Source organism: Thrips palmi, unplaced genomic scaffold, assembly GCF_012932325.1.
Source record: "Thrips palmi isolate BJ-2018 unplaced genomic scaffold, TpBJ-2018v1 HiC_scaffold_12, whole genome shotgun sequence".
Taxonomy (NCBI): Eukaryota; Metazoa; Arthropoda; class Insecta; order Thysanoptera; family Thripidae; genus Thrips; species Thrips palmi.
In genome coordinates, this window is record NW_023144623.1 from 6,958,616 (window position 1) to 6,979,395 (window position 20,780).

The 20,780-nt window shown below is 52.2% G+C and overlaps 4 protein-coding genes across 8 annotated transcripts; 1 reads left to right on the plus strand and 3 right to left on the minus strand.

Annotated features, from left to right (window-relative positions):
- Positions 1 to 2,348: 2,348 nt before the first annotated feature.
- LOC117640499 lies at positions 2,349 to 8,278 on the minus strand. Its single transcript, XM_034377018.1, has 3 exons — positions 7,918 to 8,278; positions 7,567 to 7,713; positions 2,349 to 2,812 (listed from the first exon to the last, which is right to left on the minus strand). Exons 2-3 carry the CDS (start codon positions 7,682 to 7,684, stop codon positions 2,349 to 2,351), a joined length of 582 nt encoding a protein of 193 aa, XP_034232909.1. The 5' UTR covers positions 7,685 to 7,713; positions 7,918 to 8,278.
- Positions 8,279 to 9,447: 1,169 nt separating this feature from the next.
- Positions 9,448 to 11,426, minus strand: LOC117640340 (pyrimidodiazepine synthase-like). 4 transcript variants are annotated; one of them, XM_034376775.1, is made up of 7 exons: positions 11,273 to 11,426; positions 10,936 to 10,996; positions 10,650 to 10,755; positions 10,350 to 10,572; positions 10,133 to 10,253; positions 9,930 to 10,045; positions 9,448 to 9,845 (listed from the first exon to the last, which is right to left on the minus strand). In XM_034376775.1, exons 2-7 carry the CDS (start codon positions 10,967 to 10,969, stop codon positions 9,717 to 9,719), a joined length of 729 nt encoding a protein of 242 aa, XP_034232666.1. In that variant the 5' UTR covers positions 10,970 to 10,996; positions 11,273 to 11,426; the 3' UTR covers positions 9,448 to 9,716. The 4 variants fall into 4 exon arrangements, with proteins under 4 accessions (XP_034232666.1, XP_034232667.1, XP_034232668.1 ...); XM_034376776.1 differs by having other exon boundaries at positions 11,316 to 11,414; XM_034376777.1 differs by having other exon boundaries at positions 10,936 to 10,993; positions 11,273 to 11,373.
- Positions 11,427 to 11,493: 67 nt separating this feature from the next.
- LOC117640336 (dnaJ homolog subfamily C member 3) lies at positions 11,494 to 16,035 on the plus strand. Of its 2 annotated transcripts, XM_034376771.1 has the most exons (12): positions 11,494 to 11,713; positions 12,196 to 12,306; positions 12,391 to 12,515; positions 12,625 to 12,699; positions 12,784 to 12,927; positions 13,025 to 13,206; positions 13,299 to 13,449; positions 13,522 to 13,714; positions 13,797 to 13,965; positions 14,057 to 14,172; positions 14,253 to 14,396; positions 14,816 to 16,035. In XM_034376771.1, exons 1-11 carry the CDS (start codon positions 11,605 to 11,607, stop codon positions 14,387 to 14,389), a joined length of 1,512 nt encoding a protein of 503 aa, XP_034232662.1. In that variant the 5' UTR covers positions 11,494 to 11,604; the 3' UTR covers positions 14,390 to 14,396; positions 14,816 to 16,035. The 2 variants fall into 2 exon arrangements, with proteins under 2 accessions (XP_034232662.1, XP_034232660.1); XM_034376769.1 differs by having other exon boundaries at positions 14,253 to 16,035.
- Positions 16,036 to 16,331: 296 nt separating this feature from the next.
- LOC117640334 (sterol O-acyltransferase 1-like) lies at positions 16,332 to 20,723 on the minus strand. The gene is made up of 9 exons (XM_034376766.1): positions 20,378 to 20,723; positions 19,307 to 19,422; positions 18,657 to 19,042; positions 18,433 to 18,581; positions 17,938 to 18,211; positions 17,585 to 17,858; positions 17,183 to 17,411; positions 16,946 to 17,094; positions 16,332 to 16,859 (listed from the first exon to the last, which is right to left on the minus strand). Exons 1-9 carry the CDS (start codon positions 20,490 to 20,492, stop codon positions 16,791 to 16,793), a joined length of 1,761 nt encoding a protein of 586 aa, XP_034232657.1. The 5' UTR covers positions 20,493 to 20,723; the 3' UTR covers positions 16,332 to 16,790.
- Positions 20,724 to 20,780: the final 57 nt, after the last annotated feature.

Genomic DNA, 20,780 nt, shown 5'->3' on the forward strand with positions numbered 1-20,780 from the left:
GCACCCGGGCGCTCAGCGTTAGAACCAGAAAATAGAACCTCTCTGAACCTCTCCAGCTGGAACCCCGCGAACGCGAGAGCAGGCAGCAACTCGCGAAACCTGGCACAAGGGTCCTTTGCACACAGGGAGGCGGATTTTGCTGCGGCAAAAAAAGGGGCGAAATGTAATCCGAATGCTACACAAGAGGGTAGGTATTGTCGCGGGGTGGAAGTGCAGTGCAAGTAGGGGGAAGGGGGAGGGGGTCGAACCCGAAACCTGCCGCCAGGCTAAAGCAGGCTCCACGCTCCACAGCGGGGACGCCGTGGCTGCCGTGGCGCGGCCAGACGGGCCAGACCAGACGAGGCGAAGCGGCAACGCCGCACCGGCTCGATCCTCACACCAGCCGGCCCAGCCAGCCCGCCAGCCAGCCCGGGCACAGCCGACGGCAGGCAGCCAGGGCGACATGACTTAGGGACCGTCTTTACGTCACAAATACACCGCATGCTAACGAGCTGGCTGCCTGGCTGGCCGCCTCGGCGACAGTGCACTTGGCGGACCATGCATGCACGAGTCCCCCACAAGGGCGTTTTGGGCACTAGGGCATCGGCCTGCCCAGCGCACGCCCTGCACGCGCCGTGCAGCAAAGTTGGCCAAAACGGCGACAAATGATTGGAACCGTGATTTGGGTCGACATTGGCAGGCCGCTGTGTCCAAATCTAAGCCGGTCAATCGTACTCCCTCTAAGGGGCGGTGGTCTTATTGGACCTTCCTTTGGCATGCCTTTGCTAGGGTGTGTGATTAGCTTCCTTGATTGGACGCAGTGGCCGCCCAAAGTCGATCCAATCACGGTTTCCAGACGTGTATCGCTGTTTCGCCAAATTTTGCGGCAGTGTTCCAAAACCACTCTCCAGCCAATACAAAATGCGCAACCGTTCTGATTACTAATGTATCTTTTATTGACGCCCCAACCGACCGGCCGGCCACTGGAAAGGAAAGGCGTAACACACGACGGCCGTTCGGAACCGCGTGACTCAGCGCCTGCAGCATTCCGAACAGTGCTTTCGTCGCCCTGTCTCTCTCGCACTCGCGGGGGCGTCCCGTATGGGTGCGAGAGAGACAGGGGTGTGCTCTCTTCGTCGTGCTTCGCCTGACTCATCGGACGTGGCGGGGCGCGGGACGTCGCGCGGTCCCTGCAGTGTCCCTGCGACGTGACGCGCTGGTCCACCTGGCTTGTGACGCCGCCCCGTCCGTCGTCCCGCCGTCGCGCCAGCGCCGCAAGGCACCTGAAGGCACCGCGGCCCCGCGTCCTTGGGCTACTGACTGGCTCGGTGCTCTGGTGCTCTTTGCGGCCCGCCTAGGCCCGCAACTCTGGAACGCCTCGCGGTTCGAGCCCCGCCGCGGTGCGGCCGTGCGGCCCCAGGGACGCCGTGCCACGCCCCGCCACGCCCTTGAGGCACTCCTCCAGCCCGCGTGGACGCCCGGCCCTGCCCTGGCCGGGCCCCACCTAGGCACAGCAACACCGTCCCCGTGGTCGCCTTGTCCCATTCATTGGCACTTCCACCACCGATTCCCTCGGCAGTGACCGCCACTCGGCCCGCTGCCCGCATGCCCCAGCGGACAGTGTCGCACGCCCACGGCGAGCCCAGCCCAGCCCCAGCGAGTTTCCCTTCTCGCTGCAACAGACGTCACGGCGACGCGGGGCAATCACTGATAGCGCCGCGTCGTTCGTCGCCAAGCCCCTGGAGGCCGCCGCCGACACGTCGCCGACGCGTCGCCGTCGTGGTGGCGAATGTGCACGGGATGCACGGTGGCGGCCGGCCTGGCGTGGCCGCGGCGTGGCGCTCGGAGGGTCTCAGAGGCGCGGGGCGTAGCGGGGCGTAGCGGGGCGTAGCGGGGCGTAGCGGGGCGTAGCGGGGCGCCAGCGCCATGGATGTAGCGGGGCGACGTGGCAACGCCGCGCGAATGCCATTCCATTCCACAACGGGCCGCGATGAGGGAGAGAGAGGGCCACGCGGCCACGGCCCGTCGCTCGGGAGCGAGAGAGACGGCCGCGGCGGCCCCGGACGCGGCCCCACGGCCCGACCCAGCAGGCGTAGCAGGCGCCGCCGTATCTGCTCGGCTCGGCTAGGCCGGCTAGGCCCGGCCCCGGCGATGGGCCGTTTTCGCCGGGCCCGCGACGAGGCCCGCGACGACCGCGGGTCCAGACGTCATCGAGCCTGACCTTCCCCAGCCTCAGCCGGGCCGGCGCCGATGGCCAGGTCTCGGCTCCAAATCAGTGCGTTACCGCGTTACCGCCTGCAGGCCGGCGGGGAGCGTCGCGATTGGTCGCCGGAGCGAGGCGGCGGGAGCGGCAGCCAATCGGGGCGCGTTCAGCGGGGAGGCCGATCTCTGCCGCTCCCAGGCAAGGTGCGCCATACGGCCGTAATTTGAGATCTGACACATTCCGACGTCTGCAAAGACTCTGGCTTGGCGAGCTTGGCGCTGGCGGACGTATACCGCCCGGCGGGTAGGCAATCCTGTGAGGGGTGCGGGTCGCCCTGGAACAGGATTTCCATCGGGGACTCCAAGCAGGACACCACGGCGCCGAACTTCGGCGCACACTCACCCGCGAAGTCCGCCACGTTGGGGTCGGCGCCGGCCTCCAGGAGCCGCTCCACCTGCGACAGGTCGCCGCGGATGGCGGCCAGGTGCAACGGCGTCTCCCCGCGCTCGTTGCGCGCCCTGGACCTCGACGGCGAGGGGTTGGCCGCGGGGCTGGTGACGGCCGCCACCACCGCGCTGCCGCCGCTGCCACCGCCGCCCACCTCGGAGGGCCCCGATCCAGGTCCTGGTCCTGGAACACAAGAAGAGGCGCACAGACTGTCAAGTCAAAACTCAATGAACGATTACTGAGATCATATATGCATGCTGGAATGATACGAAGATATAAATAGTAACAAAAATAGGTGGCGTTAGGCATGACTCGGGTGAAGTCGACCCCAGGTTGCGACAAGCCCAGCCCCCTGCCTCGCTTTTTCCAGGAGGGCAGCAAGAGAAAATGGAGAAAAATTAGCTGCGATGCGGGCGGGGCGCGGGGCCCCCGTTGGGGTAAAAGTTCTCTCCCCGGGCAGAGACCTCTCCGACCTCGCCCTGCTGCGCCCCGCCACACCCTGTCCTCTCTCTCTCTCTCTCTCTCCTTCCATCTGCAGCCTTGCGGCCCCCAGAGTCACGTCCGAAAGATTCTCTATTTATTGAGCGGACCTCGGACCTCGCGGTGACACGACAGCAGGTCCTTCGTCCTTCGCACTGTCTCGCTGATGATGTGAGCCGTTAGTCATTTCCTCTGGTATTGGTACTTTCGCACGCAGTCCAGGATGGCTCTCTCTCTCTCTCCCTCGCACCCAGCCCACGGCCTGATGACGGCACTCTCTCTCTCTCTCCCACGCAGCCCGGCAAGGCCGTAAAGGGCCGAAACGCGTCCGGGCCGCAGCGCTGCAGCGTGCAACACTGCTGCAGTAAAGTCGCGAGGGAACGACCGGAGTCGAACCCGGGACTTTTACTGCAATCGCGCAGTGCACCAGGCAATGCCCTGCGCGTCGTACTGAACGAACACGCTCCTCATATCCAAGTGGTGGGGCCAAAGCATGCAAAGCCGGGCCAAATGAAAAGCAATTGTAATGCCCCACCACAAGGCACACCCAAAACAAAGGATTGCCTTGAACCTAACGTATTTTCATTACGACCGAGGATCTCGTCAAGAGCGTCTTTAGGGATAAGATCACGCTTTTTCTGCTGCCGCTGCTATCAGCACAAACATGAATCTACACCATTCATGAGTTTGATACGGTGTCCACGTCCACAGATCTCTCAGCATGGTTCAATCGCAATCGGCCGCCACGCGCTTCCCCCTTTTCGCACTCTGTTCTGTCCTACGACTTTGCCCCGTGCATGGCGGTGCCCGCTGCATGGATTTCGCTGTTATCGGCGGTGATGCGAGATTGACGTTTCCTCCGATAAGATGCCGACGGGCCCTGGCTAGCCCTGGCCCAGTGTGCCGAGGTTCGAGGCAGTTCGAGGCCCCGGCTTCGAAAGCACACGTCCCCGTTCCCGTGGCCCCATCCCGTCCATGCAAGCAAATTTTCAACTTCGGCAGCAGCGACAGCCAGAAAGCGCGGCGCCGGGTTGGTCTCGAACCAGAGAGCGCAGCTAGCGCAGCCGGCCCCCGGGAGCCTGGAGCAGATGAGAGAGCGAGAGGGCGCACGGCGACGGCGGGGGCGGCGAGGGTGCGAGCGAGACGGACGACGCCACCAACACCACCACCCCCCTGGCCTTCCCGGCAATCAATACGTACCGCATGGGGCGGCGTGGCAACGCCGCCAGAACGCCGCGAGCAGGGCGTGGTGGGGCGGGGCGGGGAGCGGCGTCCCGGGCCAGGCCTGCCAGGCCTGCCCGGGGCCGGCAGCGGACGATGAAAACTTAAAGGGGAACACCCCTTCTAGGGCCGAAAACCACGCCCCAGGCCCACGCCGCCCGCAAACCACGCCAACGCGACGCGGCCACACTCGGCCCTTCTCGCGCCACAGCGAGTGCAACGTGCAGCCGGGTGGGCTCGTCGTCGGCGAGGTCCTCCCTCGGCGCACTCGTGCACCTGGCGGGCCTGGCGGTGCTGGCGGGGGTCTTGGGGCGGGCCGCGAGCACCGCGAGGCCGTCATCTTACTTGGAAATGGCGGGCCGCGGGCCGCGAGCACCGCGTCGACGTCCTGAGTCACTCCCCGAGCGACTTGGGCGGACTTGGGCGAGCCCCCACGCCGCCACGCCCACGCCCCGGAGCCCCGAAAGAGCCCTACGAACGCGCAGGTTGGCCCGCGGTGCGCGTACACAACATGTCTCATTGGAACACGCCCCCCGAGCGACAACTGCGTACTCCTCCGCGGGAGACCTTGGAAAAGGACCGAACCGCCGCGTCGGCGTGCCTGCCAGCGTGCGTGGAGATGGAGAGTGCCTTGTCGTTCTCCGCGGACATACACACACAAAATGAATACAAATTCGAAACAGGTTCCCAAACCAGTCCGGCCTTTTTACCCGCTCGTTAAGGGAATGGCTTGGTAAATAGGAGCCAGCCGCCGCGAGGGCCGCGACGAGGGCCGCGACATGACGCCGTCGACCAGCCCGGTCGGCCCTCTGGCAGTGGCGTGGCCGCTGTCTCTCTCGCACCCATACGGGGCGCTCCACGAGTGCGAGAGAGACAGAGCGTCGGAAACGACTCTCGGCATGAGCCTGCCGGCCGGCCGAAGAAAGCACTGCACCGGCCGAGTGACGTCGCGAACCGCTACTCGCTGCGCTGCGCTGCCCCGCGCCGGCCCGCCCGCAGGCAGGTGCTTCGTCACATTTCGGATCAAATTAGATCACGTTTGCACCAGACGCGCGCTCTCGGAGCAGAAGCCGCCTATGAATAGCCGGGCACCCGGCGGCATCCCCCAGGGCTAGGGCGGGCTAGGACTGGCTAGGGCGACCACCCATGCGGATCCAAGGCCCTTTCAAAACGGGAAGCGCGCCCTGCCTCCACACAATCTCGCATTGCATCTCCCCAAACTTTCGGAATCAAGAGCTTCCAGAGTTCCAGCCAAAGTTCGGCCCCCAGCCCGTTTTGATGTGGGAAGGGCAAAGAACCAGACAACGGCGTAAGTAGTTCGGTGCGGGTCGGTTGCACGGAGTGGAGTGGCACGGCGGTACCCGCCTGACGCCGACCGAAACACCAAAACACACAGCCCAGCCCAAACGACACGTGCAACGCGGTGCCACGGTGAACGAGCGTCTGTCCAAGCCGCTCCATCGTGCAGTGAGAGAAATGCCCTGCTCTCGTGGTTCCAAGTTCCACGACGTCGCGTGCGCGCGCCGGTCTGCACTTCGAGGCCCCCAAGTGCACCGCGTGGTCTGCTGGCCGTCCTGTCGCTGTGCCCGCTCTGCCAAGGACGAAGTGCTCCGGCCTAGTCAAGTCCAGTCCGGCCTGCCCGGCCCCCTCACCGTCGTCGGCGTCCCTGCCAGGTCCCTGCCGCCCCGTCCTGTCCCCACTTGAGCCTCCATTCCCACACGCCTCCATCCGGCCTAGAACTAGTCAACTAGTCCGTCGTCGTCGTCTCGTCCAATCCGCGCGGACGTGACGTCATTTGGAGACGCTCTGCCTCCCTCGCACGTGGGGTACCCTGCGGGTGCGAGGGAGACAGAATGGCAGGCTGGCGCAGGCGTCTCCCTATCTTCTATGTTTTCCCAAAGCCCCACTGCGAAGAGGCGAGGGCGCCATTCAATAATCCGGAGTGATTGCGAATCGACGGTCAAGTGCATGCAGTGCAGTGCATCAATCGGAAGGCCCGACCAGCTCGCTCTGCCTGAAGAGGGCCTCAAGGGGACCAGGCCCCGGCCGCCTCAATCGGAAGGATCGTTTCATCGCCGTCTCTCTCGCACTCAAGGGATGGCCCGAACGGGTGCGAGAGAGAAAACGACCCTTCGGGGACCTGGCTGACCTCTGGCCTCGCTTGCCTGTTTGGCGCAGCCAGGCGGCGGGTAGGGCACGTCGAGGGGCTTACAGTCGCACACCACATCGCCGCGCAGGAACTTGGGGCTCGTGGACGAAATGAGGCATCAGAAGGCCTAGAAGGCTCACTACAAGGCCGGCCGCAGCCGCGGGTCAGGGTCAAAGGCCGTCCAAGCCGGCAGGCCGCGGCTGGCCGCGGCTGGCCGTCCCAGCCTCGCCGCTTGCATGTCCTTCCCGCGGCCAGTCGAAGTCGCGAGTCGCGCCCGAATGGGGAATAGCGCCTCGTCTCGCATTCGCACGGCCTGGCTGGCCTGGCTGGCCCGGCATGCACCACGTGCACGGCCCGCGGCCCGCTGCAGCTGCAGGTGTCTGGGCCGCGGCGCGGCGGCGCTAACTCGCCACGCACCCTAGCGGCGGAGCGGGAAGCTCGTCTCGTCTCGTCTCAACACGATGTCGCGTCGCTACCCCTTGCGCAGGAGGCGCGCCGCGGGGCTGGGCTGGGCCGACCCAGACCGCCGCCAGAGTGCAGCACCATCCGGCTCTCGTCCGCTCTCGTCGTTCCCTTTACGAGTCCCCCTCTCTCCTCTCCCGCCCCCGGTCCCCTTTCCCTTGTTTTCCACACCCAACCGGCTGAAATCTGAAACAGGAGACTTGCGCCCAGCTGATCCCACGTCTTACACCTGTCACCTACACCGCGGGGACGCCCGACGGGCCAGTCTGCCAGTGGCCCTTAGGGGCTAGCTAGGTCTTGAAGAGTGAAGCAAAATGATTGCTGGGTCCTTAAAGTGGTGTCCCAGAGGAATAGGCTGATGGGTTAAATAATGACTTGGTGACAGTTATCATAACCTCCAATCACAAACAACGGCACAGACCAGCCTCAACTGCAAGATCAGAGGAAAGCGGGTTGAAGCCCTTTCTACTGGCGAAAGAAGGTAAGTGGCACAACCAATGTCATAGAGCAAGCTACAGAGAACATCTTAAGTACGAGGAAATAATATCAGAATATTCGAAAAAGCAACAGTTTTCTGATCTTTACCCCTAGAATTATGATTGTTATGTTTCTCAGGAAGACATACCTTGGTTGTCATCGGATGTCATCTGCATCAGGAGTGCCAGCTGCTGCCTTTCTGAGACGGGAGCCGTCGCTCCTCGAACACCTTTGGAGACTTTAGCACGCACTGTGGAGCCAGGCATGATGAAATCATCCCCTTGCTGAGCCGGGCCTGAAGTCAAAGGTTAGTTCTATTAATTTAGATGTGAGGTAATTATAAATTAATATTGGTCTACCAGACTTTAATCTTTTAAATTTTAACCTGTTCTCTGTATCCATCCAATTCATAGGAATAAATACAGACATCAAAATAAAGTCTTGGAAAGGCTCCAACAAACCCCTTGGTTCAAAAAGTTGAAACTAGAAATTTCCTTACCCTGTTGCGGTTCCCATTACCATCTGACGCAATTTCACCATTGTTAAATAGCAGTGAAACTTATCAGAATAAAAAATTAAAAGTAGATGTGTAATTGACAGTTGTTTAAGACCACTCAATAATGCACACAAGAAATAAAGAAGGATTTAAAGACGAAAACCAAACAGGAGTACTGAGCAGACGGACTGGCAGTGGCACTGGCACACTGGAGACGCGCGAATGCCTCAGAACAGAATGCAGAGCAAGTGTTTTGAGGTTATATGCTTAGGTGTTGCGTGGTTTCTGTTGGTTCAGCACAATCGTGTGGGCAAGTGTCAACACTACTCAATGGAAGCGCATGAGAAATTACAATAATCTGTCTAGTTTTGGGTGCAAAAAAACTGATTTTTAAGGACAAATGCTGGAAATCGATCGTTTACACCTACCAGAACAAGGGACTGAGAGTGCCTTAATGTGAAAAAGTTGCCTCTGAACGACCTTTATGGTGACTCATTAGTGTGTTAGTGTTCCGCCAAACATATTCTCTGCTACTGAAACGCATTTCAGAGAATTTAGGAACGTTTTTAAGTGCTCCGTTCACCGGCCAGTGTAACATTCCATAGGGATCATGCAGATGGTGTTAAGCACAACTTTGTAAGGAAGATTCTCTCTTTCCCGCAGCGCGGCAAATACCGAAAGCCACCACGTCTCACCTTTTGTAAGAGGTATTAACACAGATTTGGCTCGCAAAAGCCACAATATTGGTGCGCTACGATTTCAAATTCAAATCGCGAGAAATCACAACAAAAATACTACGCACTGCCTTGTGTAACTGAAGGTCCTGCGCCTGCGCTTGTAAGCGCTTAAGCGCCAACGACTTTTTGTAGATCATTTTTAAAGCACAGGGTTGGGCGAACCACTTATTTCTTTGCGCTCCTCGTATTTTTATAGCAGGAAGACCGATTAAAAATTGCCGAGCGATTGCCAATTTTTTTGGAAAGACAAGAAACTTCGTCGTGACGTGCGCCCTCCACACCCTTCTAGACGGCAAGCGACTCGATTTATATTTTAAAACTTTTTGGGACAGGATGCCACTGTCTTGCAAACGACAACATAATGTTACGAGAACCCATTCCTTCTCAACTGCACGTATCCAACGCAATTTCAGCCATGTCGCCCAGCAAACTTGGCGGAACTCGACGTTTGCATGACGTTTGTTTCAGGGGGCGCCTTGTGGGTAGGCAGCCCATCGCACGCACATGCGGTGCAGGCCGCGCAGGCAGCACTTTGACACTAGAGCCCTCCTACATACATCCCCCGAAGGGGTAACGTAGGGCTCTACTTGACACCTTGACCCGCCACTCGGCCTGCACCATTTCGAACGCTGCTCGCTCTGAATGTGTAAGAATCTCAACAGTTCATTTTGTTGGCCGTATCGACTATTTTCCTCTATGTAACGCGAACACTTGGCACTGACAAGTGAATGGTACTTCCCCAATATTCAAGCTGACCACAGGGCGATGGAGTGGGAATTAAATTTCACAGCTTGAACATCTAGTTTTTTAAAGTGTGCTTTATTAGCTCCTGATTAATAAACATAAGGGTACAGCATGAGATTTGTATTAGAAGGAATTAACATAGAATAAAAACTAAATAGTTATCGGCAAACAGAACAGCAAAATAAAATTTACAGATGCTCCAGTCTGCCAAATTTCCAAAAATATGCAGAAGAGACATGGACAGTTGTGATCAAATGAAAAAAATAATACAAAACAAGAGATAAAGTAAAATTATCTTGGTCAAATTCTTGTGACTAAAACCTATGACACAAGCATATCATAATCTGGAGTTCCACTTTCACGGGACTTCAAGAATTTCACATGGTCGGAGGCGTCTAAGGAGGAAGCCTTAACAGCTTCATCTTCCTTCATAAACTTCTTCCATTGCAACTGCAACCATACATAAATATGGGTAAGAATAAAACATTAGCATACATACAACTGTGCATAAAAGTTAATTTTAAAAATACTCACCAATTTAGGGAATCTTTGTGGAGGCATCACAAATCTATCTCCAGCAACAATGACCAACATATCAGCTCGTTCACACCAGGGCCATATCATGTAATCCACCATACCTGGGCGTGTACCTATGAAATTAAAATTGATATGATTAAAAGTTTGTTGTTTAATATATTTTTAATTTGAGTCATTAAGTAAATACACAGTAAACTTACCACTGAAATAAGGTGTTTCACGTTTAGAGAGTTCAGCTTCAAATTCATCAAGCGATTTCATAACATCCTCAGAGACAAGGGCATCAATATCTGAATATATCTTGTAAAATAGAACAATGAACTGAAGGAAGAAGATGAAAACACAGCAAATTATTACAGTTGTCTAGCTATATGGTTTAAGGAAAGGTTTCAAGAAATTCAATGCAAATTTGAGTACCTGAGAGAAGCGATCAATCAAGAGTTTGTCCTTGGCTCGTTGAAGGGGGTCTGAACTTGCCAGGGGCCTAGTTGTTGAAGAGCTGTCCAAATATTCAGCCAGTATGAGGCTTTCGTAGAGCACAGTGCCATCTTCCAGTTCAATGGCTGGAACCTTGCCAAGAGGGTGTTTATTAAAAAGCCACTCAGGCTTGGTTGACAAATTTACATAGACAACATCATATCTGAAAAAAGGAACATTTATTATAATTTAACCATCATATCCACAAAAAAAAAAGACATAAAAAAGAGTGAAACTTACGGAATTTTCTTGGCATCAAGAACCAAATGCACTCGTTGAGCATAAGGGCAAAACCTCATGCTGTACAGACGAAGTTTCCCATTCACTAGTGGAGGGGAAACACTCCCTGAAATTCCCCCAAACAAAGAAAATAAATCAAGCAAGAGTCAATGTAAGTCAAACATGACACTGACAGAACAAGATCCTGTTCTCATTATACAAATAAACCAAACTGAAAATTGAGGCTGACAATTGGAAACTTTAGAAATTTCCACCAGTTTTATGGAGAAAGTTATAAAATACTCACCCGTTGACAGATGGTGTCCCTGTCCATTGGTCATGATAACAGGTTGGTTGGTACTAGACTGCTGTGGAGAAACAAGGAGACATGATTTATATTAGTCTCTTGTCCTTGCAACGGGGACAACCATGACAAGCCAAAAAGGAGTGATAGCCAGTCATTCGTCGCATGATCGTGACACCTAAACTCGTCACAAACACTCCCTCCCTACACTCCCCATCCCTATCTTGACTTCTCACACCTGTGTGTGAGGAAATAGTGTAAAGTACACTGCACTGTCTGATTACACAAGGACTCTTACGTCATGTGCTGCTCTCACTTTTGGATTAGATTCGTCTCGTACCTTACTCAGAGTGTTTATCTTTTGCAGGTGACACTTTAGGTACCTTTCCTTTTATCGGCTTCCACTTCACTCCGCTTCACTCAACTTCACCGTCACCGAACATGAATGAAGATGTGATCTTGGTCTCACATTCATATTGCAGTTCGGACTCGGGTGGTTGTCGGGCGGAGAACGTTCGGTCGTCTTCGCTCGTCTCGGTCTCGACCAATCAGGACAGACCACGATTATCAACATTTAATCATGGTGGGGACCGCACAGTTCTAGTTGTGTCAGCCGTTCAGCGGAATGACACTTTTAGTCTGTAAAACGTCATTTTTAAATAGGGTAATTGAATGACAGCTGTGGCCCGCCACACAGTTAATATGGATCGTTCTTTTAGACTGGGCCCGAGGAAGTTGATACCCTGGATAGTACTTATTACGTTGGATTTATTATGCGATGGTAAGTTAACCTGCTCAACGTAGACAGACAGCAAGGCATTAACACTTGACCGGACAGCCTGAAACTTTGTTCTCGACATTCTTTTAATTTGAACGCTAGTAATTTCTTTCACAATTTACACCGAATTGTAAGTTTTGCTCTGTCTCATGAGTGTCATTCACAGACTCAACACGCTAGTTGACATTTAGGAATATTTCTCTGCTCTGATTATTTCTCTATCCACTTTCCTTTGTTCTCTTTACTCCTGCTTTCATTCAAGTACCGTCCTCAAAATTTGTAAGGTTTTTCTACACACCTAGGTACTTGACCATTTTTCAGCCCCACCTCCAAACAACCGATATCACGACAACTCAGCAAACATTTTTAATTTAACTGCTGTTATGTTTTTGTTCTTTTGTTTGTTATTGAAAATGCACTCTTTTATGCATTTATTTTCAGTGGTAAATTTTGGCTTGTGCAGTAATGTGAATTGTGATATTTAGTTTCAGATGGTGCTTCCCAAGCAGAAATCAATAAGCACCTCGAGATAGGTAGGAAATTTTTGTCCAGTGGGCAGTACCAGGACGCTTTAACCCATTACCATGCTGCTATTGGTAAGTCTTCTCGTGAAAATTTTTATTCATTTGAATGGATTTCATTGTTGTTAGCGCGTCTAACGCATTGTATTGGATTTTCAGAAGGGGATAATTCGAATGCAGTATCTTATTTCTCAAGAGGAACTGTGTACCTTGCACTTGGCAAGGCCAATTTGGCTCTTGCCGACTTTGATAAAGTTTTGGAGCTGAAACCTGACTTTGCGGCTGTGAGTACTATTTCAATTTTTATACCATTAAATGATGCTGAAATTTTAATGTAGTTTGATGCAATCGATGTCATGAGCACCATCACAGTGATATCACGTTGACTTACAGGCTCGAGTTCAACGGAGTCATATTCTTGTCAAACAAGCAAGACTGGATGAGGCAGCAGAGGAACTTGACAGAGTTGTAAGTTTTGTGGATTATATGTGACAAGGCGTATCAGCTGTTCCATAGTTAACAGTAACCATTAACTTTTCTTTTTTCCTTCAGTTTGCATGGGAACCCCACAACCCAGATGCAGCTCATTTCAGAAGCCTGATTGACCCAGCCAGACATGATATTGCTTTAGCTGAGGCATTCATGAGAGGAAGGGACTATCCTGCAGCTGTAGAACTGATAACTAAAATTCTTGAGGTGCGTTTCATACATAATACTAAATTTCTTTTCAGATCAAGTTGAATTTTTTTTTTAATTGGTTGAATGTTTTGTACTATGTTTTTCTGACTTCTAGATCTGTCCTTGGTCATCAATGTTACGAGAATTGCGTGCGGAAGCTCATACTGCCTTAGGTGACAGTATGGCTGCTATTTCCGATATTAGATCTACTACTCGACTACTCTCCGACAATACTGCTGGTTTTTTCAAGCTGTCTTTACTCTATTATAAACTTGGACAAGCTCCTGAATCGTTAAAGTAAGTCTTTTAAAATGTTTTTTTAATACCAACTGACAGTGATCCTAATTTAGGTGCACCATCATATTTCATGCCCACATTTTCTGTTGCAGAGAAATTCGGGAATGTTTAAAATTGGATCCTGAACACAAGGATTGCTTCCCTCACTACAAGAAAGTGAAAAAAGTAGAGAAACAGTTAAATGATGCTCAAGAAGCACTTCAAGCAAATGATTACAAGAGATGTATTGATATGTCCAAAAAGGTTAATATTTCTCAATAATTTGTAAAATACTAATTTTATAAATATCCATTGCTAAATTCAATCTTGTGACAGGTTTTGGTGTCAGAACCAAATGTGGCTAACATCCGCTTCCAAGCTCATGATAAATTGTGCCAGTGCTATCACAAAGATGACCAAATCACAGAGAGCTTACAAAGCTGTCAAGATGCTTTGGATATTCATATGGACGCGAGAATATTGTGTGATAGAGCTGAAGTTTACATAGCAAGTAGTATGTTTGATGATGGTATGTATTTATGAACCTTATGTTGTAGCATAGTGATAGTAGTACTGGAAGACATATAACTCTTGACTTCTCTTGTCTTCAGCTGTTAGAGATTATCACAAAGCCTTGGACATTGAAGAAGACTATCAGCGTGCCAAGGAGGGAATTCAAAGAGCCCAAAAGCTACAAAAGCAGGCAGAGCGTAGAGATTATTACAAGATACTTGGAGTATCTCGAAATGCAGGAAAACAGGAAATTATAAAGGCTTACAGGTAAATACCATGTTTTAGTAGTCTTTGTCTTTATGTTGGCAATATTAACAGATCTTTTCCTGACCATCTTTCTTCCTACCTCAATACCTAGAAAAGCGGCACAAAAATGGCACCCCGACAACTTCCAACAAAATGAGAGTGAGAAGAAAATAGCAGAGAAAAAGTTTATTGACATAGCAGCAGCTAAGGAAGTCTTAACTGATCCAGGTAAATTTCGCATGGCCTGAAACCAATACAGTAGTTGTAATGTCTTATCTTAAACTAAACTATTTTTTATCTTTTTACAGAAAAAAGGCAAAAGTATGACAATGGAGAAGACCCTCTTGACCCTGAGTCCGGACAGCATAATGGTTTCAACCCCTTCCAACAGTTCCACCAATTTCATCATGGTAGTCCTTTCCAATTTAAGTTCCACTTCAACTAAACTCTTGGTGAGAAGTGAAATCAAGCATACTTGTGCCACTCTCAATGGGCCTGCGGATTTTGTGTTCAGTGCTGACTTTTTGTTAGTCCAAGCTTCAATTTATGATAGAAAATCTATTTTCTATGAGAATGGTAAGGATACTTATTTATTTGTACTGTTACCTTTCCTATTTCTCCTCAGCATTGAACACTTCATCTGTAACCTTACAACTAGATTTATTTCAAGTACCTGGTCGTGGAACATTTTGTAAAAAAAAGAATTCTGAATCAAATTTTTGAGATTTAATTTGAAGTTCTTACTCTTTTCTGATTGTCTTTTCCTTACAAAAGAATAGTTGAGAAAGGTACAAGTAATAATCACTTTAATAAGTGGGTCATATGTTCTGCATATGCCGCATTGACATGTTAACTGTGATTTTTTTTCTAGATTTGTTGTAATTTGAAGAAGAGCACCGTTATATGAATTAGCTAATTTATTATTGTTCAAATAAATGAGAGAAGGCCTTCCTGTACCAAAGCTGTATGTGTAGTTCTTACATGTCTTGTGTCTTATTCAGGCCTTCCCTCATCATTTATGGTTTTTATTACACACATTTTGGCAATTAACTTTGGAAGCAGATGGAAAAAACATAACTAGAGGAGTTCTCATCAAGGTGAAATTGGTCCTATCATTAGCTTGATTAACTTCTGCATTTCAGTCCCCTCTGGTTTAAACTTTGTTCTTAAAAATTGCTGCATATATGCTTTTAGGAAAACCGTTCCTCAAAATACACATCAAGGCTAGAATTGTATGTGTTTTAACCTCTGCCTGTTGAAAATTGGAATGTTTATGATTTTACCTCTTTCTTTTCTTTTCCATACTCTTGGTTTTAAACTATGTAAGGGAACCTTGACTAGCAAGTGTTTCAGATTCCTATACATTATAGTCCAATGAAGTATCAAAAACAAATTTCAGGTGTGCGAGTGTGTGTGTGCCATTGAGATGTTCTTAGAAAGGAATCATCTAATCCTAACATGCATTAAGAGTGACTTTTGAATCTAATTTGTGTGCTCTACAGCTCTGCTGCATGCATATCGTTATAAATTTGGATTCTCAGGAAAAATATGTCCTTGCAAAATTTATGCATTTTATAACAATTAAAAAAGCGGAGGTGAAGATTTTTACATATTTATATATTCAGGTATTTATCTTCCTTGTTATTTTTTCTCAAAAATGTAAAGGGAAACAAATCGAATTGACTATTGTGTGACATTGTATTTAAATGACCTGTTTGTGAACGGTGGACATTCAAAGTGAAACGTTCATAGTTTATGTACGAAGATGATCTCGAGATGATTTGAGAGGTTCTCTCAATCATTGTGGGCACAAAGAAAAATAAATTTAAAAATTGTCAACATTTGTGATTTTGTACCCAGACTAAAACTTACTTATAATGGATTAGTTTTCCTAGTACGACTTTCACTATGGAATACCTAAACTGTGAACTCTGTAATCTTCCAAGGTTTTGTTTTAAAGATCTTTTGTTGGTAAAAAAACATGTGCATGTGAATTATGCATACATGTAAGTGTGCCGAATGATTACATTGTACGTGTTCTGAACATTTTGGCTTTTTGCTTTTTAAGTAAAGACTGACGTTACATTACGAGTAATGGCCATTATTTTTGCAATGTGTCGAAGGATTATCATCAACCCTCTCCCTAATGCTTTGAAAACACTGACTAGTCCAATCTAGTCTGCTCTCTGTGAGGTAGTAATGGAGCCATTTCTGTGGTGCTGGTTGTACAGAAAGTTCATTTTCCTCAAGTGCTTGTACAACACAGCACTTGAAGTGAACCATAGAAGATACCATCAAAACAATACAGTTTTATAAGTGTGCATGTATGCGTGTATGCATTTTTGTAAAGGTTTATGCAGTGCGCAGGAGGAATAAGAACAAGGAAAGAGTAACAAAATAATCATACATTTCTATGAATCTTAACAGGAATAAAAGACATAAAATACAGCAATAAATGAAACTTAAAATACAGTTAAACCTCTAAGCAAATTAAAAAAATCAGGAGAAAAACATTAAAAAATATCAAGTCAGAAAATTTGGCAACAGAAAAATTGTCTTTTGACAATCAATAAAGACATCAAAAACGCAAATATCACAAAATGCAGTGGATAGCAGTGTAGCCATACAGAATTCCTCAACGAGAAAATAATTGCATTGACTTGATGTGAACAACAGGTTATTCAATCTCAACCTGGACAACAACCTAATTTCTAATGTGTCGCATACACACCAAATGGCAGATTTATTCTCAGACCCCGATCTTTATAGTCAGTCTTATAATCGTTACTTTATCTGACAAATAGTCAGAAAAGTGTAATACAATGCTTAACTTACAGGCAAACTACTCATGATGTCTGACCTAGCAGGGATGTGCAGTTCCAGGACCGTGGGACGAACAAATCCCAAGATGAATCCTGTGGCAAATAAAAGAAATTCAGTTTGTTTTATTTTTAAGGGGGAAAAAATGTGAGACAAGGCTACGTGTAACGGGACTACTCACTATAACTTGTGCGCAGTTTTCCCGTGCGAAGTGCTCCATCATGTACAAGCTGACCAGGATGCCGTCACCCAGGAACAGAGACAACCACAGGCCGATGTTGCCCACCGCAGAGGAGCCGTCCTGGCTCACGGACAAGAAGGACAGCAGCACTGGGAAAGGGAAAACAGGGCAGAGCGTGAGATTCGCTCTCAAGGGGCGTGTCTGGGTCCGCAGGGGTGCGAGGGAGACGGAGCTTACATCCGATGATGCCGAAGAAGACGTAGAGCGCGGGGTAGAAGAAGCGCAGCGTGAAGCCCAGGATGAACTCGTGCATCACGGCGGAGATGCCGAAGATGGCGAAGCGCGCCGGCACGCCGCCGAAGCCCATGTGCACCACGTCCTTGTAGATGTACGAGTAGAGCCAGTCCTGCACCAGCACGTTCCAGGTGCGGTAGTAAGCCGAGAACGAGCCCTGGTTCCACCAATCCTGCAGCAGAGAAAGCAAATTAGGGAGCAGAAATATTTTTAGGGGAGAGGTGCGGAGGGCATTAGGTACGAGCCGTAGATCGAACCCATCGAAACGCCCGTGATCTCAGCACGGACTGCTTTCCTACAACAGCAAAGCCGAAGCTGACGGGGAACCAGCCTCACGTCGCTCACCATGTAAAACATGCGATCGCCGAAGCGCATCATCTCGGCCCAGGCGTTCTGCCACGAGTGCAGCAGCAGGTAGAAGCTGCACACGAACGCCAGCCCGGAGGGCAGCACGGCGGCCATCACGTTGGAGAACACCTCCAGCGGGACCACGGGGTGGTTGCCGAAGTCGCGGTACAGCGGCAGGATGTAGCGCTCCGCCAAGAAGCTGCAGTAGAAGACGCAGCCCACCACCTCCAGCATGTGGCACGCCACCACGCGCCAGCGAATCGAGGGGGTCCTGGGGACAGTCGGAGACGAATGTTAGGATTCACAGTCAACAAACCACTGCACTTTCAGATCATCATTATTCGGCGTACCTGGGGTAGTTGTCGCTGTACACGAGCGTGGGCGCGAACATGAAGTACAGGTAGTGCGAGAACCCGGGACAGCTGCCGTCCGTCAGCGCCCGCGGGGTGTTGGAGCGCACGAAGGCGTGGGTCTTCATGAGGAGGCGCACGGCCTCGGTGAGCAGGGCGAAGGACGACGCGAAGGGCATGGCGTAGTGCAGCATGCGCAGCACGGGCAGCGTCAGCAGCGCCGCGTCGAACACCAGCAGCGCCGCCAAGAAGGCCCAGTCCCAGCACCGCCGCGCTGCCGGAGAGCGAGCAGAGAAACCGTCAGTGGAAGGTCTCGGTCGCACTCACGGGGCGCCCCGTGCCGGTGGGAGAGGGACAGGGCGAGTCCGCGCTGGAGGCCGAAGCGCCCGATGACCGCGGGGTAGGCCACCCGCCGCAGACGCGCGCCGCGCGGCACAGCCTACCCCGAGTCCTGCGGGCGCTCCTTGCCGGGCCGTCCGGGACGGGGAGACTCACCCAGGACGGGGAAGTGCTGCCGCCGCTGCGCCCAGTTGGTGAAGGCCACGTACTGGACCATGGTGGCCAGCATCATGACGAGCCAGATGGTGATGACGCGGTGGAAGCCGCCGAAGCAGTGCCAGATGAGCCCCACGCTCATGTTTATCCTAAAACAAACACTCTTGGAGAAAGGACGCCGGGGAAATGGTTCACGGAGCCGGCCGTCCCGCGCCCACACTTACGTGCCGTGCGCCACCAGGTCGTCGACCAGGGTCTTGAGCACCAGGATGATGAGCACCACCACGGCGACGTGGTAGATGGTGCTGATGTGGTTCACGGCGAACAGGTCGGTGAGCGGCGAGTTGCGGACGGCGAACTCCTTGTCGCGGAGCTGCTTCTTGGCGTTCTTGCCGGGGCTGGCGGGCGCGCTGCCCTTGTCCTTGGGGCTGCCGTTGAGGCTGGTGTACCCGTTGGCGTGCCCGTTGGCCTGCCGCCGCGTGCCCCACGACGTCGCCACCGCCCCCGTCTCGGGCACCAGCGACGGCCGGTTCTCGCGGAGCGTGTCCCGTAGGGTGGCTCGCAGGTCGCGGATCTGGTCCTCGGCCGCCTGCACCGCCGACGTCATCGTCTGTGGACAGGACATTTAACTTGAAATGCAAATCACAACTCCCACTGACAAAGAGAAAATTTAAGAAATTCCGCTGGGGAGGCGAGGGGGAGGAAAGTCGTCTTTAAATGTCTAAAACTTCCAATAATTATTTTCAAAAAAAGAGACAAAAGCAAATAAAAATATAAACAAATTAACTATGTTGGCAATGTTGCAAGGGAAAGACTTGACGATTATTTCTCTCTCAAATATGTCCTTTTGAGAATGTCCAAGAAAATGGCCCACCTTGAGTTTGTTGTAGACTTGGGGCGACATGGCGACGTTGTCGCGGCCCAGGTCCCTCCGAATGGGGGACCGGTCGCGGGCGGGAGAGAGCCGCCCGTTGGGAAGGTATTCGCTACCTGTAAAAAAAAAAAACAAGTTGAACTCAAGCATTTAGCCGAAGACGATGCGACAGTAGTGTTCAAGTACTGTACACACGGTTGTGTCCGATGACCCTAGTCAGCGATTTGGTTAATAGGAGTGGGGAAACCGCCCAAACAGAACAGTACAGGTCAAAGTGAGGCCATGATGAGGTCGAAGGATGTCATTCGACGTTTGAGTTAGACGTCTCAGAGCTGGCGGCGCGGGGCCGGACAGAAGTGGAGCCTCTCACTCGCACTCAGTGACTCGATCACTCCTCAGAGCGCCGTCTTTTTCCACGCGAACCTAGTCCGGCCTGCCGGCATGCAAGCCCTGAGCCAGCAGCGATGCGGCGAGCGGGCACCAAGACAACCCCCTCAAGGCCGTTTACAGTGCACTCGACGGCGGCACCGCCTTATCTCGTGTCCTTGCACCCATCGCACATTCACTGGGCCGAAAAGTTCCAATTGGTAGCGGACAAACATCTCAAGTCCCGTAAGCCGCCGGCGGGCCGCCGCCGCCTTGACAGCGCGACACCGATACGGACCGGCCGGCCAGGTGTTCGTCTGTCTCTCTCGCACCGACCAGGGACGCCCCACGAGCGCGAGAAGGACAGTGCGACGAGTGCAATGAGCGGAATCTAGGGAGTCTCGCCGCGCACCGGAAGGCCTGAAGGCGCACACGAGCGTCTAGCCGGGGCTGAGTCAGGCAGGCCTCGGTGGCCCTGGCCGGCGTTTGTAGAATGGGGGATCTCGGTGAGCTTGGCGTCGGGCCGTCCACAACGGTTCAATGCGATCGCCGCGAGTGCCAGTCTCCCGCAACCAAGGCCGATAACGTGCCGATACGAAGGCGGAGCGGAACGGGGACCCGAATGTTACATGAACTATTACAAAAGTTTGAGGGGCGGAGGCCGACGAGGCACCCCACGCGGCCGGACTACGCCGTCAGACTCACCGGTGCTCCGCAACTTGACGGCCTCCAGGCCGTTGACCACGTTGTTGTTGTCGTGGTGCGTGGGAGGGTGCTGGCCCTGGCCGGGCGCCGCCTGGCCCTCGTCGAGCAGCTGCATGTCGCCTTTGTTGCCGCTGTCTCTGTCTGGGTCTGCGTCGTCCACGCGAGGCTGTCCGTCCGTCTCCGTCACGCTCCACGCGGCGCGCGTTGTCCCTCAGGTCGACGAGTGGGCGAGTGGCGCGAGTCCCACAGTGCACCCTCTCCGTCCCGACGTCAACGTCTCGACCGACTGGGCTGGACTGGGCCGGCGGACTGGGCTCAAGATTGACCGGCGGCTGCCAGCTCAGTCCGCGCCGCCGCTGCGCTGCCGGTGGCTGCCTGCAGGCTGCCGCCCAAGCGTGCGTTT

Coding starts and splice junctions, on each gene's coding strand:
- LOC117640499 (XM_034377018.1), bottom strand. CDS start 7,684: ATGCCTGGCTCCACAGTGCGTGCTAAAGTCTCCAAAGGTGTTCGAGGA. Junction 2,813..7,566: donor GACATCCGATGACAACCAAG/GTATGTCTTCCT, acceptor CTTGTGTTCCAG/GACCAGGACCTGGATCGGGG.
- LOC117640340 (XM_034376775.1), bottom strand. CDS start 10,969: ATGACCAATGGACAGGGACACCATCTGTCAACGG. Junction 10,573..10,649: donor CTTGATGCCAAGAAAATTCC/GTAAGTTTCACT, acceptor TCCTTTTTTCAG/ATATGATGTTGTCTATGTAA. Junction 10,254..10,349: donor TGATTGATCGCTTCTCTCAG/GTACTCAAATTT, acceptor TTCTTCCTTCAG/TTCATTGTTCTATTTTACAA.
- LOC117640334 (XM_034376766.1), bottom strand. CDS start 20,492: ATGCAGCTGCTCGACGAGGGCCAGGCGGCGCCCGGCCAGGGCCAGCAC. Junction 18,582..18,656: donor GACCTGGTGGCGCACGGCAC/GTAAGTGTGGGC, acceptor TGTTTGTTTTAG/GATAAACATGAGCGTGGGGC. Junction 17,412..17,584: donor GCGATCGCATGTTTTACATG/GTGAGCGACGTG, acceptor TCTCTGCTGCAG/GATTGGTGGAACCAGGGCTC.
- LOC117640336 (XM_034376769.1), top strand. CDS start 11,605: ATGACAGCTGTGGCCCGCCACACAGTTAATATGGATCGTTCTTTTAGA. Junction 11,714..12,195: donor GTTGGATTTATTATGCGATG/GTAAGTTAACCT, acceptor TGTGATATTTAG/TTTCAGATGGTGCTTCCCAA. Junction 13,450..13,521: donor GTATTGATATGTCCAAAAAG/GTTAATATTTCT, acceptor ATCTTGTGACAG/GTTTTGGTGTCAGAACCAAA.